Here is a 19,604-nt window from a genome sequence, read left to right as displayed (position 1 = left end):
TCCTCGGCGACGCCCGTATTCCTAGACAGAGAGACGGGCCCATACAAGATCGCTGAATGTCTACCGAGTGTGAGTGTCAAGGCAATGTGGACTAGTGGTAGTAACGTTTGGTGAAAACAATACGGCGGAGCACAAAGCCTGAAGCCGAGCAACATTTGTCCTCTCATTGAGCCACTATCTCTTGGTGTCTGGGGACTATGTTGACAATCCAAGAGGAAACATCTACTGATGTTGTTCTACTAATAACGAAACACATCTACTCTATCCAGTAGCCTCTGGGAGAATCTTGTTTTCATATGTCAATCAAACGCTGTGGCTCTGGTGGAGGAGGTGCAGCCTGTGCAATAGCCCTCATCACTCTTCCAAAATATTGCGCCACAAATCCCTCCGTGTAGAAGCTGTGATCAGAGCTATGATCCGCAACAAGATTGTGCGCCAGCTCGTGACAGAGAATCACCCACCAATAAACAAATGCCTCGGCATAGTCTGTGCCTCTCCCCGTAGCAGTGCGTTCGTGAAGATCATGATAATATCGATAGTTGCAGAAGATACTTCCATTGCGGTTGAAAGCAATGGTTTTGCCCGCAGGCTCCATGAAGATGTTGAGCGTTCGTGGATTGAGATTGAAGATATCACCCACTGCATTCAAGAGGGTGGCAAATGCTGTAAGACCAACTGAATGCTCGCGTAGGAAGGCGGATGCCTCGTTTGCAGATCCCATATACATCTGAATACCATGCTTAATGTCTGCTACGAAGACAAGTTCGTGAGCAGGATGCTCATCGCAGTAAGACTTGGTTTCTGTTAGCACATTCGTCTCGCCACGACTAAAAATATCCGATGAGTTGTGAGGACGAGTTTTCTTGACCGCATTTAGAAGATTTTCGCGTAAACGATGGGGTGCGACAACACCATCCTCCTGGGGCTTAGGACCCTGCTGGTTGTATTGATATGGTGGCGGTGGCCCACTCTTCGAGTCAGCGAGTTGTTGGCCACGACCAGTCTCGTTATCATTCCCCAACATCGATTGAACATGGCGGTTGCCCCAACCGAATTGCTTTGAAAGATTGGAAATTATTCCTCGACCTGATCGACTGTCATCACCACTAGCAACCACAGCCTTATTGCTAGACTCTGCATGCTGATTTGGAGATTCTGGGAAGCCACCGGGCAGCTCGTGTCGTTGATGTTGCGAAGAATTCTGGTGAGAAGCTGCGTATGCCTTCTCTTCTTCCTCAATCTGTTTTCGTTGCTCTTCGAGTTGCTGTTGGCGTTTATTCTCAGCCAGTCGTGCTTCGGCTGCCTTCTGGCGTAGGATGCGGGACACGTTAAAGCCACGTGCTCTTAGTTCAAGCAAGTCCGTCTTTAGTAACATCTCAAATGTAATGGCGGAGTGGATCTTGGGTCTTGTCAGTAGTATATGGATGAGTGATTGGCTGACCTGGTATAGATCAGGCTTCGCAGTAATCCAGAGCGTGAATTGCCGATTTGTTCCACTCAGAACGGCCGACCTCTTCTCAGTGTGGCTGATGTTGCGGTCACGTAAAGATCGTCGGAGAGATATGGTTGAGACCAATTGAACTGTGAGGTTATTTCCCAACCATTTCGCATCATGCTTGATCGTGTCCGGTGATTGCTCATGGAGGAATAGAGTCGAACGTTCAAGAATTTGTTTCCGCAATCTATCTGCGGGTACCTGGTCTGGTGCCCGGGGTCCATGTTTCGAAAACTCTTCAACCAAGGAGCTCAACAATGGTGAGCCTAAACTGTAGTAGAATTCCTCAAGAATCTCTTCTTGTGGCGCCGCGAGTATGTCTGTCTTGAATAGGTTGTAAGCCACATATTCATCGACGATGATAGCATCCTGTGCACTACATAGTTGGTATTCACGAATGCCTTGGAGATCCTCGTCGTCCAAGGCCTCCTGGTCTTCATCTCGTGCTGCAGACTTGTCAATAGACGCCTGTGCAGCGGGAATTTCTCTGCTTGCAAGCAAGAATGGCGCCCGCTTCATCTCTGCAAAAAGCTCCTTATTCTTCTTCAAGATCTTCATGCTGTCAGCCATGCTACGCAAAAGAGCCAGATATTTTTCGGCATTGCGAAAGCTTGCGGAAATACGCGCTGGTTCTCTGACCAGTATCTGCGCAATCTCTACCTTGGATGGCTCTTGTTTGGAGCCACACTTAACCAGGAAAGAATTTGCTTCAACTCCAAAATCGACGAAATGGAAGATTTCGCCAAAAACATCGCTTTCGCCAAGGAAACAGTTCCTAGGAGAAGTGTGAAGTTTGGGGGCGGCTTTTTCTTTCCCTTTGGAGAAGATTGGTATGAAATTCATTTCGTTCAATCGAGGCATGTTCGCAGCAGTGATCTCCCCAAGGCGGGTGGCAAAGTAAGTGAACAGGATTCGGGCATCCGCATACCTTGTTGGAGGGCGCTTGCTCAGAATATTGATGCAGAGCTCTATTGGGGGATTCTGGCGGATCCCGAATTTCATGGCATGAGGCACCCAATCGCGCTTCAGAATGTCGAATCCAAGCAGTGCTGCACCATCATCAATGAAGCACTGAGAGGGCGTGGCTAGTTTGCTTGAGTTGTTCTCAAGTGGGAGGAATGGTACTGTGATCTTAGCATAGTCATATGCACCGTATCCAGAGGAGTGATGGTGTGACAGGAAGTAAGCCAGAGCCCTGTCTCTCAAATCAAGGTCTGGTTGAGGCATCTTCCCTGCACTTGCCAGAATGGAAAGGAGTTCTTCGACGGTCGGAACTGTTCGTAGACCAAGAATACTCAGGAACCTGCCTTCCGGACTGCCGCTGCGAAAAAGCCCAGGCCAGGATAGGCAGGGTAGGTTTAAATCTCGGAGCTCAGGTCGGGGTTCGAACAGCTCTGCAACTTTGTATAGCTTTGCTGGAACCTCTTCTTCTTTGCCTTTAATCTGCCGTGGGCAAATAGGAGTGTTTATCAATTTCTGCATTTCAGAACCGGGGATGTCATCGCGCACAGAAGCAAGATATTGTATCAGATCCACATGACTACCTCTTGAGTCTTTTGCTAGAAGACGCTCAAACACCATCCCCAGCTCCACAGTTTTACGCACACCAATGGCGATAAGGAATTTGTCCTTGACGTTGGAAAGCCCCTTTATGGTTGCCAGGTCGTCAAAAAGCTTGACATTCGGGAAATAAGAGTCACCTGGTTTTTTCATTCCGAACTTTGTTGGTACAATGGTGTGCTTGCTAAGAAGGTCAACCAGAGACGACTTGGAAGATTGACTCAGCGAGTCCCAATGCTTGGAAAGGAGGGGAAGAAGTTGTGTACTGAAATCCGACGATCGAGTGACATCTTGATGTTCTGGCAGAATTTGACGATTGCCTGCTTCCGCGATCAACCACCGCATCCAAGGAACGATCTGAAGTTCTTCCCAACCTATGCTCTCCAATTCGTGCTTGCTCATACTCTTTGTGAATTTGAACGGCATCACAGAAGGTGGTACAGGGAAATCAACTGGTGTTCGACTAGGATTTAGAAAGTGCTTTATATCTCCAAGTTGCAAAATTTGGCCCCGGTCAGTCTCAGGCTCATCGTCATTCACCACTGCGACAGCCAAGAGATTGGCGATGGTGACTTTCTCAAGTTGTCCACACGTTGATTGTTTTGTCAGCCATCCAAGAAATTCGCCGACTTGAATGGTTGATAGAGGACTTGACTCAAGGGCAAGATTGATATCAGAAACCGTCACTTCGGTGATCAAGCCAAAGTCCACAAGTTTTGCCACCAGCTTACTGGCTTCTGTTGCTAGTCTTTCTGGAAGAATTGGAATTCCCGCCATGAAAGTTAGGTCTTTGGGAGCGATTCGCACATCATTAGTGGGCAGGACTCCACAAGTAGAGACAACCTCAATTGACGCCTTCTTACTGCAAGTCCAGAAGGCGTCCTCAAGCAGCTGACCAATCGCAGCAGATGGCGTTGACTCCTTGTAAGTGAAATTCTTGAATATCGTTATCGCCTCGTCTAGAAAAGGATTCACATCGGCCATGCGGATCTTCGTACGGCCGCTCGCCTGTCGCCGGATCTTTTCTTGCAACTCTTGCATCTCTGTAGACCATGCTATCCTGCATACAATGCCTGCAGCCCTGAGCATTTCCATGTTCCATGTCCTTACATATCTCGCATTCAAATCAATCGACTCACGTTCGACTGTAGGTATAACAGAAGGAGCCGAAATATGAGCACTAAGACCGGTGGTTTGATGAGTGGGAAAGCCGATAAAGATCTTGCCCCCTTTTGTTGGTAGGACGGTCCCAAAGACATCGCCAGCTGCCGATGCCTTGGCTAAACTCGAATCTTCAATATAAGGGGCTGTCAAAACGGCGAGTTTTGTGTACTTTGGAGGAGGCTTCTTTGTGGCACGTTCCAACTCGTCGTTGAATTTCTGCCCAGTGAAGGTTTTGATTGTCGCAGTGTTGACGTTCAAGAAGACAGTGGCTGAAAACTTTGTGGCGAGAACATCCGAGTCATTCGCCATGGGTGTGGCTGGTCTCGAGGATGGATTAGTTTCGTCCGGCACGACGCCAGCCAGACGGGAGAAGAATTTCCGCAATGAGGGAGCAGCATCCTGGGCATGGGACCGCAAACCAGTGTCTTTGGAGGCTTTCCATCCTATTATAGCCATCCATTGCCCATCTATTTGTGCAATCTCCTTTGAAACCTTTGTTACTTTCATGAAACCCTCGCTGGTCTTTGGCTCAATATCTCGTGGAATGCCCAATTCGTAGCTAGGAGATGTCTTCTTCATCAGGGTCAGTACGTTCCAGTTGTCTATCCACAACTCTATGTTTTCCAGACCGACAAAGGTTAAACTGTTTGCGAGGAATTGCGCTAAAGGAAGAAGAGGTGGTACAGGTGAAGTATTGTCTCGATAGTCGAGGACAAAGTTGGTATCTCGAGAAGTTTCTGCCTCGCTGAGTTGCAGGCGTCGTGTAAATAAAGAGTTGTTCTTCCAGTAGAAAGCCATAGCCTCTGCACCCGAGGATATGAAAGGCTCCTCACAGTCGGCAAACGTAGAGTAGAAACCCACGCCAAAGGCACCAATTTTCGTCTCATCTGGATTTCCTTCGGCTATCCTCTTGAGCCGATTCCAATCATTTTCGTTGAAGGGCTGTCCATTGTTCGTCACTACCAAACGTCTCAGTGTATGGTTCTGAACGGTGTGCTTGAGGAGGGCTGAGTCGGAAGAGGCACCAGCGGGCAATGGAACCGTGGTGGATGGCACGGTTTCGAATTTGATGGTGATTTTGGTGGCGGAAGCATCGGCTGCATTCTGGAGGAGTTCTCTCAAGACGGTCCATTCGCCAGAATATCGAGCCAGTACCTTGTCTATTAGGGCTCTAGTGTTGACAGTAACAGCCTCTTCATCGTTGCCGGAACGTAGCGTCCGTGCGCGAAGGGCGTTGAAATCCATATTGATGATAAAGTTGAAGTGTGTTCCATTAACAGAATGAATGGGATAACATGTTTATATGTGGTGAGGATGAGGCGAACCCGAGGCGGCTTCGAGGAGGTGCCAGTCCGTTCAAGTCGCAGGCAACTTTCTGAGACGACTCGGGGAACGGAGTTTACAAAAGTGATTCGCCAGGTGACGCACGACAGTATGTAACTAGTGGCAACTGCGACTGGAGACTGATCTTATCTAATCAAACGCTCCTTACTTGCAACGCGAAACCATGTGATCGCGTGTCCCAAGTCACGTGGATCGATAAAGGCATACTTGGTCTTCACCCTTTGAAGAACTTCTTCTCACTAATTAGTCTGCTTCCACACTATCATCATGTCATTATGGGATATAATCCATTTTTGCCCACGGCAGGCGCAAAGATCAACACATTGTGTGTTCCCGCCGGCCTCGTCCATCCCGACCGCTTTCAGGAGTTCATCAAGATATTGCGGAGTGCTTCAATAGTCAAGCTCAGAGTGACCGATACCAGTAATCGCCAACGTAGGTTGACGCGCAATTTCTAACACCAATGATACTCCGTTACTAACTGTATCCGCAACTCAGTGACCCAGGATGGAACGTTATTCTTTGATTTGGCTGCAACCCAGGATGGCTCAAGGGCGGATATGTTTCCCCTGGAACCTAATGGAAAAACTCAAGTTTTGCTCGGCTTGGTAGACGGCAGACGGCTTGAACGGTCGCTTGAAGTTGGCGAGTCTGCATCAAATGGTACCGATGCGGCTTTAGAAATTGTTCGGTCTCAATTTTCTGAATTATTGCCCGATGCGCCTGGGCTTGTTGTGCGTCAATTGGTTGTCTTCCAAGGCGATGTTACGCCGCCTAGTGAACCAGAGATTCTGTTCATACCTGAAAATGACGGCGACGAGGCGGTCTTTGATACCATGGTCCAACTAGCGCAACGGTGGACCAGGGGGGTGTCGAATCTCTTAAAATCTCTAAAGGACAAGCCAATTAGTATGGTCCCAGTAGGAAGCTCTCAAGGCTTTCCACGTATGTCCAAATCTCTTGTTCCAACCATGCCAGAGGGCTCTTCTACACATACTACAGCCAAGTCCTCCAGTCCAATATCAGCCTTCAATGAACCTGAGGCTCAAAGTGACACCTCAAGAGGTCGATTCAGCATTGTACAAGGCATATACAATCTCCAAAGTGGCCTCTGGCTTGATGCGTTGACGTCTTTGTCGGATGGGGCTGCTCTTGCACTTGAGAACCAAGACCATCTCTGGCATGGAAAGGCTCTAGAATGTTTGTTGGTCTCAATGCTCCTCTTGTCCTGGTCAAACAAAAATTATACCATTCCCCAGATATGTCGCACACTTCCAAACAGGAGTGGGATTTTTGGTGCAGATTCGACAAGTCAAGCGGCAGGTTCGTTGAAAAGTTTGGCTCAGCTCATCCCACCACTCGTCGAAACTATATTGGAGTTATATGCCAAAATTTCAAATCTTGATCTAGGCGGTTCCTTGCAAGATTTGTTGAGAGAGTCCCGTGTCAGGCATGTGAACTTGCTTGTCATCATCAAAGGCGAGGGATGTGTTCTGAATAGAATTATTCTTGACCATCTGGTTTCGCCCCGTGACCGAAATATCGATGCACCTGTACAGTCAGAAGGAGAATTTGTCTCCATCTCTCGGGCAGGCCTTGCAAACAATCTGATCGAAGCACTTCAAACTTCCCAGTCAAGCAATAATTTGTCACATTACACGAGTATGCTAGTTGCTGTGGCTAGTAGCCTTTCCATCTTGGGGCTTGAGCGAAAGCATGCATTTTATCTCAAGCAGCTCATGCAACAATTTGCTCCAAAACTTGTGGAAGCACGTAAGCTCGGCGCTTCTGAAGTTGGCGTGCACCCAGCTGCAGGGCTTCCTCCACTCAGCAATGCTCAACAAGGCGTCATTCCAGAGATGGTTATTGGCACGAGAGTTATGTTGAGCCTGGCGGCTAGTGCGTATGGCGTTGCGCTACCATCTGTTCCATCACCCTCGGACAAGAGACCTGCAGATGTCAACAATATCCGAGAAAAGTTGGCCATATGGGCTACCGAGCAGACCTCCGGTGACGTCCTACTCAAGATCGAAATGCTTCGAGTTTGTGTGAGCGTTTGTGAAGCTCTGCCTGACATACCGGCAGGTCTTCACTTCACCTCCAATATACTTCGCACAGCAAAGCAAACATTGACGATGTCCACGCAGTCGAAGCCCCAGGTTCCCATTATTTCCACCGATGAACAAGTACGCTTAATGGAGAGCATGCGACAAGCAGTGTCCGCAGCCTCGCGGCTTGGTGCAGACGGGTATCGCGCGGAATACTGGGATGATTTTCTTGTGCGAGATGTGCGAATATTCGAAAAGGATGGGTTTTCCACACTTATCGCGCACAAACCGAGTGATTTATCAATTCGAGCAAGTGGAATGTCCGATGCAGTGCGAGATCCTTTCATCTACAATCCTTTTTCCAAGGATAAATCAATAACCAGCGCACCTGTACTTGTTGCAGGTGAACTGGCGACGTTCGCAGTTGTCCTACAAAATCCTCTCGAAATGGAGGTGGATATTGAGGAAATTTCGCTGATCACCAATGGTTCGGCTTTCCAGGCCTCCCCACACGGCATTGTCCTTGGGCCTTTCTCTATCCAAACATTCACCTTCAACGGCCGGGCTACCGCCGATGGTGAGCTGGAAGTGATTGGATGTCGGGCGAGAGTACGGAATTGCTATGAACAAGAATTCCTCACTTTCGTGAAGGACTGGAAGGTGCCATTCAAACCCAAGCAGAAAGCTGTCACGAAAGGTCGCTTCCGCGCTCATCTGAGAGAGGTGATTGATGAAGTACCACCAACTGGGACTGGTATAGTGTTCGAGCCACCAGAGCCGACAACTTTAAGATTGAAGGTTATAAATGCCCAACCCAGGCTAATAGTCAAATCCAGCACACTAGAACAGCCATCGATAATGCTGCTCGAAGGAGAATGCCGCTCATTTACTGTCACTCTGTCAAATACTAGTGCAACGGTCGCTGCAGATCTTCTTCTCATGACCACGGAGGATTCTGTGATGAAGCAGCTTAAGGAGGCCTTGTCAAACAAAGATTTGAATCCGGTGGAGATCTTCGAGGTACAGTCGCAAATAGCGACCAAGCCAGCAATCTCTGTGAAAAAGATCGATGCCACCAACCCAAATACTCTTCTTCCACCGAATCAAGATATTACTTACAACGTTGAGGTCTGGGGACGAGCAGGACTAGTGAGTGCCGCAGTACATGCGGATTACGCTTTCCTGGGCTCTCAATCATCCGAAGTCAAGGAGACTTTTTACACCCGACAGATCAGATTTCCTCTTGCCATCACTGTCAATGGTAGTATTGAAATCCCCCGTTGCAACATTTTGTCCATTCAGAGTGATTTTGCTTGGAGTTCAGACTACCGACCGAATTCGTTGGAGGTTGACCACGACAACACTGCCTCCTCCCTACCTCGACAACAATCTATAATGCATCACTGGCTACAGGAGCAGTCAGACGCCAGTGACTATTGCATGATGTCACTAGACTTACGCAATGTCTGGCCCCAACCACTGGATATCACCCTGCAAGCTAGAAAGCTACATACCGCCGAAGAAGAACTTGGCGAATCATCCTGGAAGCATGGTTATACGGTTCATGAGACCCTACAGCCAGGTGTCGTGACCAGGGTTGTGTTGCTGCTGCCACGGATATTTGTGGAAGATCCATACATCCCTATCCCAAGCCTCGACACACAGAAACAATTCGTCGTATCAACCGTCAAAATGAGCCCAGAGGCAGAAGCCTCAAGTAGGGAATCCTTCTGGTATCGAGAGTCGCTCCTGAAGTGCTTACGAGGGACATGGATTGAAGGCAGCTCTGGACGACAGGGAGAGATTGATCTTAGGAAGGGTATAAGACTCAGTCCACGTATGGTGGAAGCTTTGAAGATGGACCACGTCGCTATTGACTATGATATCGCTCCCTGCTCGAGCAGTAAGGTGTCTGATGACGGACAGGCTGACCTGGTAAAGCAGGCCGGGAAGTCGCACTTTATCATTCGAAACGAGGCTTTTGCGACGTTGAAAGTACGGGTGCGCAACCACACGCAGGACACTTTACACCTTCTTCTCCGACTCCAACCGTCTCTTAGACATCAACCCCACAACATCGCACTCGACCTTTCAAAGCGATTTGCATGGTCGGGCGTGCTGCAGCGAGCACTGCGTCCAGCTATAGAGCCGGGTGGCATGTGTGAAACGGAGCTAGGAATAATTCCACTGGTAGAAGGCAATTATGATATCTATGCTTCTGTGGAGGAAATCAAAGCCCGCGGAAAAGGAACGTTGAAGAAGACGCTGGAGGGGATTGGTGGTGGTGCGGAGCGAAGGATATGGCGAGCAAGATCTCCGTGTCTTATTGACGCAGTGGGTGTATGATGATGAGCTGTGCTCACGCTCAAATTAAAGTCCTTTCAAAGGACTTTCAGAACAAGATCGATGATCTGCAGGAAGACATCTCGATCAACATCAGCCTTGGCCAATCCGAGTCCAAGCATGAGAGAGCGAGACTCGTCAGGCGTTTTGGTAGTGATGGCACTGGCAATCTGTGAAGCGTAGAGCTGACCCACAGTCTCACGATCCGATCCACCGGCGCCGAGAAGCGTGCGTGGCTGGAAACGGGCTGATGGAAGCAGGGCATCATTGTCAGAACTGATGGTTTGGAAATATGGATCCGAGTGTGTCGGATTGTCACTCAACAGTGGCACGGTAATCTGGCTTCCGTTTTAGCATAGAAACGAGATTTCATAAGTTTTGGAGCAAGCATACCCACTGGGCCAATCTACCGTTTTGCGTAATCGTTATCATGATTTTGTCTGCAAAAGATATTGCCATGACGTCTGTCTTAACTCCATTGACTTCACCCGCAACCTGCTTGGATGGGGCTGGGAAGGGTATCGTGACTTTTGTATCGTCCATTGTGAGAGTATTATAGTCCTGGGGGAGACCCATGCTACACTCTTCAGTTGGGTTATATAGACGACCTAGAAATCGTATTTAGCAATTTCTACTGAATTGAAAGCCGGGTCCAACATTCCGTTGGTGGAAAGTCGAACGCTCACACGTGATTGATATGCCACTCACCGCCCTCGAGTATGCCCTTCAATATTGTTTCATACCGCCTATTTTCTGCCGCAATAACTTTTTCGAGTCCTTGCAACGCATTGGAACATTTTTCGGCCGCAAGACTGTTGAGTGCGTGAATGAAGAGGGCAGTATATACTCAAAGATGCCTCGATTTGTTCCTCGCCAACGGAAACACAAGGTCCTTGCGCGAGAGAAAAGCGAGAAGGCACCTCAAATCGAGTCGAATCAGGAACAAATCATCCCTCTAACACAAAGCGAGAAAGAGGCAAAGAGACAGAAATTGAGAGATGAGCTGAAGGCTCAGCAGCCAAAAGTATCGGCCAAAAAGCAGAAGAGATTGGATAAATACATCGAGAATAAGTTGAGAAAGGATGAGACAATCGACTTGCTCCGAAAGTTGGAGCAGGAGAAGGAGAAATATGACGCCGTGGTAGACTCTTCTCAGAATTTGGGAAAAAGAACTTTTAGCGAGTTTGTGAAGGGACAGACGAACGGCAACACTGAAAAGAACAAGAGAAAGCGCACGCAAAAGGACGATCAAGACTCTGATATAGAGAGCGAAGATTCATTCGAAGCAGAGAACAAGGATGCCTTTACACATATGCCAGATGAAGATCATGAACCCATGCCTGCCCCCGTCATCACCAATGCGATTCGCGGTAGTGGACTCGCACGGCCTTTGGAACTTGACGAGAGTGGTTTGCCCGTGATTCAATCGAGGAAGAGGGGGAAGCAGCGTGTCAAAGGCACTCCTGTTGCGGAGGAACTGCCCTGGCATGGGTTTGATTCGAACTCAGCTGATGCAGAAGACTCTCTAGATGGCGAGGGGAATCTAGAAGACTCTGAATCTTCAGATGGCGATGATTCTGCCACCAGCGAATTGGGAACGAGTGACGAAGATGACGATTTAGCGTCTGAAGACAGTGATTCGGATTCGGAGTTATCATCTTCAGACGAGTCTGCAGGGGAGAAACCAAAGACCAGAAAATCGGCATTCAAGACGTGGGCAACACAGCAGGTCAACAATTCTATAGGACATGTCCCATCCTACACCCCTGGTGAGGGCGAGCTGCTGCCAAAGCCAGCAGTCAAAGAGTTGGCGACTCCGATGAAAGTAGTCAGTGATACCCCCACTGAGGCTTCCGAGTCAACGCCAAACCGAAAGGCATATGCAGTGCACATCGATCGTGCGGATGAGATTCAGCAATCGAGGATACAGCTACCAATCCTCCAGCGAGAGCAAGAAATAATGGAGGCTATCCACAATAATTCGGTTGTGCTAGTGAAAGGCGATACTGGTAGCGGCAAGACGACACAAGTACCACAGTTTCTATTCGAAGCCGGGTATGGCTCCAAAGATGGATCGACTCCCGGAATGATTGGAATCACTCAGCCTCGACGAGTAGCTGCAGTGAGTATGGCCAAACGCGTTGGCGTTGAATTGGGTGACCATGGGAAGAAAGTGGCGTATCAAATTCGATTCGACAGCAATGTCTCTTCCAACACCGCAGTCAAATTCATGACCGATGGAATATTGCTCCGGGAATTATCTCAAGACTTGCTTCTCAGAAGATACTCTGCGATTGTCATTGATGAAGCCCACGAGAGAAGTGTCAATACCGATATCTTGATTGGTATGCTGAGCAAGATTGTGCCTGCTCGATTGAGAAAGACCAAGTTCAATCCAGATCCACAACCACTCAAGCTCATCATAATGTCTGCTACTCTCAACATAGGAGATTTTCTACATGAGAAACTTTTCTCTCCCTCTGAAAGACCCCCGGTGGTTGAAGCAGAAGGCAGGCAACATCGTGTTACTACGCATTTTGCATTGCGTTCCAGGCCAGATTATGTCGAAGAAGTGATTGAGAAGGTTGGACGTGCCCATCGAAAACTTCCTCATGGAGGCATACTGGTCTTCTTAACGGGTCAAAACGAGATAAGGCAGGTTGGTGATCGCTTGAGGACTGCCTTAGCACCTCGGGACAGACACAACCCTCGACAAAATGCACCACAAGTGACGATAGCGGCAAGTGAAGCCCCACTTGAGGTTGAAGATATGGATATTGGCGACTTCAAGGCACAAGATGACCACGATGATTTTGATCTCGACATCTTGACACATTCAGAAGATGAGGCAGAGGCACATGAATTTGACATTTCGGATGATGAAGATAAAGGCAACATTGGTAAACCCAACCCTGTGTCCACATTGACTAAAGAACCTTACACCTCCGTCCATGTTCTACCACTCTATTCACAGCTCCCGACGAATGAACAACTCAAGGTATTCGAGCCACCTCCACCAGGCTCTCGACTGATCGTGCTCGCAACCAATGTTGCTGAGACCAGCTTGACCATACCCGGAATCCGCTACGTGTTTGACTCGGGTCGAAGCAAAGAACGGAAGTACAACCTAGACTCGGGAGTCCAGAGCTTCGAAGTCGATTGGATCAGCAAGGCCAGCGCTGAACAGCGAGCCGGTCGCGCAGGTCGAACGGGGCCTGGCCACTGTTGGAGACTTTACGCCTCCGCGGTATATGAGCAATTCTTTCCCGACCACGCAGAACCAGAAATCCTCCGAGCACCTGCTGAGAGTGTCGTCCTGCAACTCAAAGGGTTCGCCTACCCAAAACCGATCGTGGACTTTCCATTTCCAACTCCACCTGCATCATTCACCTTGAACAAAGCCGAGCAGCTGCTGCGAAATCTTGGAGCCTTGACGACCAACGGAGTCATCACCAAACTGGGCAAGCAATTGTCCGTGTATCCCCTCTCACCTCGACTGGGCAAAATCATGGCCGCTGGGGTCGACGAGCCCGCTCTGATCTGGCAGGTCCTCGCACTAGTGGCCGGTCTCGCCGTGCCCGAAATCTTCATCACAGAAGCGCAGCTCGATCTGGACCCGTCCCAACCCGCACCCAACGGAGGGGAATTATACACTCGAGCGGACCAACTTGACGACGATGCGCGCGACCGGAGAAAGCAAGAATACGGCCGGGCCAGAGCAACACTCAGCCGGCACGACAAGACGTCGGACGCGATGAAACTCTTCACCGCAGTGTCCATGTACCTGGATGCCACGGACAAGAACCAGTTCTGCAGCGACTACTTCCTGCGGCCGAAAGCCATGGCGGAAATCAGTCAACTGCGCTCGCAACTCGAATCGCTCGTGCGCGCGAACCACCGCACAACCATCAGCTCTGAGATCATCACACAGTCACGCGGCTCGAAACTCTCCTCCTCGCGCGTCAAGCAGCTCAACATCATCGCCGCAAGCGGCCACATCGACCGCGTCGCCATCCGCTACGACCGCCTGCCCACCCCGCCAGACATGCCTGTGAAGCCCCGCCGCGCAATCGACATCCCCTACCTGCCCCTCGTCCCACTCACAGACAAGACCTCCGCCTCCCTCACCGAGAAAGCAGTCTACATCCACCCATCATCGGTCCTGTCGCGCCTCCCCATCAAAGACCTGCCGGAATACATCGTGTACAGCCACCTGCAGCGGGCGCAAGCACACACGATTCAAACCGATGGCATATCGCCCAAAACGCGCATGTTCCCGCTCACGCCGATCGACAGCGCGCGCCTCTCGCTGCTCGCCCGCGACACCGCGCTCGTCGAGTACGGCAAGCCCGTCGCCAGGAGCAAAGTCGAAGATCTCGCGGGCCTGCCGAAGCGGAGGGAGTGCTGGGTTGTTGCGGAGCTGAAGGTTGGAGCCGGCGAGCGCGGCGGCGGGTTGGGCTTTGGCTGGCCTTTGCCGCCCGTCAAGGTCCGGCAGGTGCTGGACGTGAAAAGTAAAGGCGGCTGGAGGGTCGAGGAGGTGTTGAGTTGAGCCGAGTCTTGGCAATCGACGAGACGTGGAGGTTCTGCGACATCTTTCGTTAGTCAGTCGCAAGCTATTAGTCTCCCGTCCAGATCAAGTGAGTAACTGTTTTGGTCACCTGGCTTTCTTGCAGCGTGTTCGGCACAAACCAATATACGCCTTGTGTAAAGCCAGTATCACGTTGGTGACTGCTACAGGCTGCAATTCTGATGACTGAATAGTTCTTATCATTTGATGACTGACACGAATGAGCGACTTGTAAAGCTCCCACTATGCTGACTGATGTTGTTATGAGACCTGGTTTCTCACTGCTACCGGGACATTTCATTCTTGGTAAGAAGAACCAGTCCGACTCCGACCAGCATAAGGACTGTCCACACAATGCCTAGATCCATTGCAACCTATTTCCGTCCCACATCACTCAGCTCCTTTCTAACTCCTTTGCGTCACCACCGTACCCGAACAGGGATGAGTTTGTCCATCATGTTGGCTTCTCCATATCTTCCTCTCCGCAGTGGACGGTGGTGCACATGGCTTCCAAAGACTTGATCGCGCGTTCAACTCTTGCATAGGCTCCATCAAGTTCCTTCTGCAACTCATTCACTGTCAAGTTGCAAGAAGTCTTGAGCCACCATGGAGCAACATTTTCAATGACACGCATGACAAGGCAGACTTGATGGAAGATCAAGTCACCGAATGGAAGGACCTCATCTCGTTGGAGTTCACCCAAGTAGTCACGGTCACCTTCAACTCCTTTGCAGCAAAATCCGGCATGGCCAAGCGCTGCGGGTAAAGCCTCGAGTGCTCTCAATGCTGCAATGAAGGTCTCATACGAATGCTTGGGCCAGTCATAGGCATCATTGACCAGAGTATTGGCAAACTCTTCATAGATTGGATACATGCCGGAAAACTCCAAGTCAAGTATAGCTGAAACATTGAGTTTTCCATCATCGTCTTCAGTGACCAGAACGTTCCTGGGTGACAGGTCATAATGGGTAAACATCATCTTCTCGCCAGTTTCTGCTTGATCAGGAAAGGCTTTGGAGCAATCAGCCATGCGGCGCTTCTCTGGTGGGACAGCGATGTCCAATTGTGGGAGGGTGTCTCTCATGAACTTGTGGACAAGGTCTGTCATTGGCTTGCGAATGTAGTCATAGATTTCGGAATCTTCGAGTTTGCGGAGGGCAGATTTCAATCGATGAGTCACATACTCGAGGTGAGTGGTGAGTGGCTGAGATGGTTGGACGTGACCGGTAAGGCGTCCATAGATGTAGACGTCGGTACCTGGGAGGATGGAGCGAGCATACAAGGTTGCAGCAGGTGGAGCAGCCTTGGCTTGTGGAATGAGGATCATGTTGCCAACGGCTTTGCCTCGAGGCATGGTCTTGCGCCATTCAGCGACATAGGCAGCGATTTGCATCATCAGTGCTGTGCCTTGATCTCCTTCAAGGTCTTCTGTGTAGATGATGCGTCCTGGTACACGGCTAAGAAGCATCCAACCTTGCTTCATGTCCAAGTCTTTGTCTTGGTCAGAGATTGTGACGTTTCTCAAGGCTTCGATTGGTAGGTGGTCATGTTCTTCAAGAGAGACAGAACCCTCAGGGTCGCTTCTGGTTTGAACCCTCATACCGTCTTCAGACCAAGACAGAACACGAGGAACGTTCATGGAGGGACAATATTTCTCCAAGAGTAAGAGGCTGGCAATCTCATTCTGGATTTTACGAGCATCAAACCCACGACCGATTACTTTGAGGGCGTAGGAAGTAGTAGCTGGAGTACGTCTGGATGTGATTCGTTCGAGTGGTTCATCTTCTCCGGTGTCGGATGCGTCAGAACAGACCAGAGACTCTTCACCAGAACGCAATTTGGTATGAATGTCGACATAGTAGATGCGATTGTTGAAAGATTTCCCCGAGGGGAGTTGGTCGATGGTGATCTCGTCTGGATCGACATCGTCAAGGCTCTTTGCAACAATTGATTTGATCTTTACATCAGAAAAGTAGACTTTGTAGTTTGGATTGCTTCGAGGGGTCGGCATCTTGGCCAATTGTAAAGATTGAATGATCACTCGAAGTCTCGCTGGGCAGGTTCGAGTTAGCCCAGGAGGAAGCCACAATAAGGATTGGAGATTCTATACCTTGTTGAACTGGAAGGCTGATGGGTCGAGAGATGAGTTCGATGACTGAGGCTTGAGAGAATAGATATCTGGAGGTGTAAGCTTGTGCTTTCGTATGGGAAGATGTGAGCTTTGAGTGACGGGAGGGACGGGCCAGGGGTTGCTTCGGAAGAGAGAAGATGGGCGGTTTTTATAGCTGAGCAGAGGAAGCTTACGTTTGCTTTCGACCTGAGTGATGTGAACCCAGAAGGACCTCTTGAAGAAACCTGTGATGTGCTGTACGACTCTGTATGAGCCTTGACGTCTTCAAGACTGGGAGTTGTTGTTGTTGTTTTGCGTGCAAGTCACAAAGGAAAGAGCCTGAGAGAAGCCAGGGAAACAAGACAAGAGCGGCAAGTTGGCCGGACAGGCAGTCACGACCAATCAACTCAGGGTGGCGACTTTAGCAGTGACTGAAGGGTCTTCGCCGACACGCTGAGCAATCTTGGTCTTGGTGGTGGGCAGGGTGTGGATTGTGCGATGAGCTGATTCTGGTTGTATAGCCGAGCTGGGTATGACACTCCTGGATTCAGGCTTGGGAAAGGACTTGAGGCACCTCTCAATCCCCCGTTTGGATCTCTGACAAGTCCAACTCCAGTCTTCTATCGTTGTTTGTCACTATAACGTCCACATGATCCCAGTTGGGATCAAGTCACCGTCGTCGTGACTTGCCAACCTTTGAACCTCAGGCTGGACCGACAAACAAACCTGCATCTGCTGATCCAACCCTGCACAAACCATACCTACAGCTGTGCTTACCTGGTCTCACACACATTCAGGCATGAACATTCGCTACACTGGTCCAGTATTGCCTTTGCCTGTGAGAAACCAGATTCAGGTGGCGCTTGTTCAATTGATGACGCTCTCATTGGGGGGCTTCCACCATATTGGCCCGTGGACACGAGTTCCTGGCAGATCAGCAGAGCAGTGTCTCGAGTCCCCAGGCTGTGCCTCAGGAGGCTATGGCTCGGAGGCGACCGCCTTGGACAAACAGGAGAAGAAACCTTGATGCTTCTGACCACTGCACGGTTTTCAGACAAAGCCGGATTAACATATATCCGCAAGATATGTATGAAGCACGAGCCAAACCTGCTCCATCCATGAAAAGGACTGGTGTTTCTCCTAGTGATGTTGCCGGTGGTTTATCAAAGGATCATTGGGCCTACTTCACAATTGCCTGGCATGCGAGATGTGGCAAGTTGTCGTTTTCTCAGGAATGGGCCATTGATTGGAAGAACTCTTCTCAACCTTGCGAGGACGGAAATGGCACGCCAACGGACCGATACTTGATCCAGCGATCAAAGCAGCGTGCTTGTCCATGAATGGTGTTGATCATCCGACCAGAAATGACATGCATTGCACTCATTGTGTCAGCCTCAGTGCTGGAGTCCATTTATTCAATCGTGGCCTTGACAATGGCAAAGAGGCGAAAGAATGCGCACCGCCGACATCTCTCGGCATGAAAATGACGTTTCAAATGTTTGTACGACGTTGGAAGGTCCCAGGCAATGGCATTAATCACCCGATGATCCTCCTATGTAACAATCTTGGTTGGTTGATGGAGCCTTTTCACTATATCACGTGCCATATCTATTCCATATTTCATGGCTTGGGTTCAGGCCGGGGAAGTTGATTCGTCACAGCGTTCGCCTCGACCTGAACAACTGAACAGGCACACTCGGATTGTTTGGTGGTGGAATGATTCAATGGAATGAGGCCATTAGGGAGAGAGCTTGTGTTCTCAGGGGAGACGAATGGGGGCATAGCAAGATCTGCACGGCTGGGACAGTTCTTGGCAGGCAGACTTGCGCCAAGCTTTCAACCGAGAGACATCAAAAAGAGTGTCCAAAATAGAACTCTCAGGCTGGGTTTACAGTACAAGCCTGCCTAGTTAAGGGTTCACACCACTCACTGAGCTACCCAGGTACCCTTATCATTCGGTGCCCGGGCACGCATTCATGGCCTAAGCACCCCTAGGGATACGGATCTGCTCACCAGCAACCATTACTACTGCACGCTTGAGACTCAATCCAGAATCCTTGCACTGAGAGTATCTTTTGTTCATGCGACGGGACACTGCAACATTTCCGTGCGAAGTCCTTATCTGGGTTCTCATCGACGAAGCACTTCACGGTTTATTTGAATCAGTCATCAATAATCACAGAGACGGAACCATCTTCCCCTCGCATTTGATTACACTGCGGATCTATCCAGGGTGATGAGGTAGTCTCCCATGCGCTGCTGCCCAGGCCCAGTTCCAGCCTTGGCTCTCGTCTAGCTGCATTTAGGCCCCCTATGCCGCATCTCACAAGACTTTTCAGTGGAAATTATACCATTTCAAATGTCATTAAGCGAACCAATGATGCTCTATCTAGCTTTACTATACGTTACCTCATTCGTGGTTGGAATGACCGCCATCTGCCCTTTTTTCTCCTCTTCAGCCTGATCCCGAAGCCCTGTTCTATAAACAATCCTTCGCGCCATCACTCTCTACCCCTTGCAGCCACGGCTAATATTGCATCTGGTTTCGGTTCGCTATCCCACAGACAAGCTTTCCCAGACTTTCTAATGTCTCCACTATCATGCTTTCCAAACACGCCGGTTGGAGCTGCCTCTAGCCTAAGCAGTAGTAAACAACAACGGTCTTCCAACTCCGTACCTCGAATGTGTTCATCACCCGCTACGTTTGATGCGAAACTGGTCTCGCTGGACTTCGGTGTACACACGTGTATAGTGTCAACCCTTTTCGAGCACGACGCCTGGAAACGAAAGACAGTATCTCAACATTGATGCACAAGTAACACCTCAAGCTGTCAACGAACACAACCAGGACTGGTTTTGAGCCGCAGCTATGGTCTCAGTACTACTCGTACGAGTACGTACGGACGTGATCTCTGGAAAGTCCCAGATACCTGCGGGTGACCCCTGCCTTGCAACCAAACTAGCCCCTACGGC

At 49.7% G+C, this 19,604-nt stretch overlaps 5 protein-coding genes across 5 annotated transcripts; 2 read left to right on the top strand and 3 right to left on the bottom strand.

Annotated features, from left to right (window-relative positions):
- Positions 1-292: 292 nt before the first annotated feature.
- Positions 293-5,464, bottom strand: LTR84_001113 (uncharacterized protein; the record flags this gene model as incomplete). The annotated part of the gene is made up of 1 exon (XM_064844739.1): positions 293-5,464. The coding sequence occupies one exon, from the start codon at positions 5,462-5,464 to the stop codon at positions 293-295; it is 5,172 nt and encodes a 1,723-aa protein (XP_064712599.1).
- A 374-nt stretch (positions 5,465-5,838) lies between these two features.
- Positions 5,839-9,957, top strand: LTR84_001112 (uncharacterized protein; the record flags this gene model as incomplete). Its single annotated transcript, XM_064844738.1, has 2 exons — positions 5,839-5,998; positions 6,062-9,957. 2 exons carry the CDS (start codon positions 5,839-5,841, stop codon positions 9,955-9,957), a joined length of 4,056 nt encoding a protein of 1,351 aa, XP_064712598.1.
- Positions 9,958-9,992: 35 nt separating this feature from the next.
- Positions 9,993-10,497, bottom strand: LTR84_001111 (uncharacterized protein; the record flags this gene model as incomplete). Its single annotated transcript, XM_064844737.1, has 2 exons — positions 9,993-10,292; positions 10,348-10,497. The coding sequence occupies 2 exons, from the start codon at positions 10,495-10,497 to the stop codon at positions 9,993-9,995; spliced, it is 450 nt and encodes a 149-aa protein (XP_064712597.1).
- Positions 10,498-10,807: 310 nt separating this feature from the next.
- Positions 10,808-14,503, top strand: LTR84_001110 (uncharacterized protein; the record flags this gene model as incomplete). The annotated part of the gene is made up of 1 exon (XM_064844736.1): positions 10,808-14,503. The coding sequence occupies one exon, from the start codon at positions 10,808-10,810 to the stop codon at positions 14,501-14,503; it is 3,696 nt and encodes a 1,231-aa protein (XP_064712596.1).
- Positions 14,504-14,975: 472 nt separating this feature from the next.
- LTR84_001109 (uncharacterized protein) lies at positions 14,976-16,532 on the bottom strand (the record flags this gene model as incomplete). Its single annotated transcript, XM_064844735.1, has 1 exon — positions 14,976-16,532. One exon carries the CDS (start codon positions 16,530-16,532, stop codon positions 14,976-14,978), a length of 1,557 nt encoding a protein of 518 aa, XP_064712595.1.
- Positions 16,533-19,604: the final 3,072 nt, after the last annotated feature.

The sequence above is a fragment of the Exophiala bonariae genome (genome assembly GCF_035927105.1).
Source record: "Exophiala bonariae strain CCFEE 5792 chromosome Unknown scaffold_1, whole genome shotgun sequence".
Taxonomy (NCBI): Eukaryota; Fungi; Ascomycota; class Eurotiomycetes; order Chaetothyriales; family Herpotrichiellaceae; genus Exophiala; species Exophiala bonariae.
This window is presented reverse-complemented; position numbering and strand designations above follow the sequence as displayed.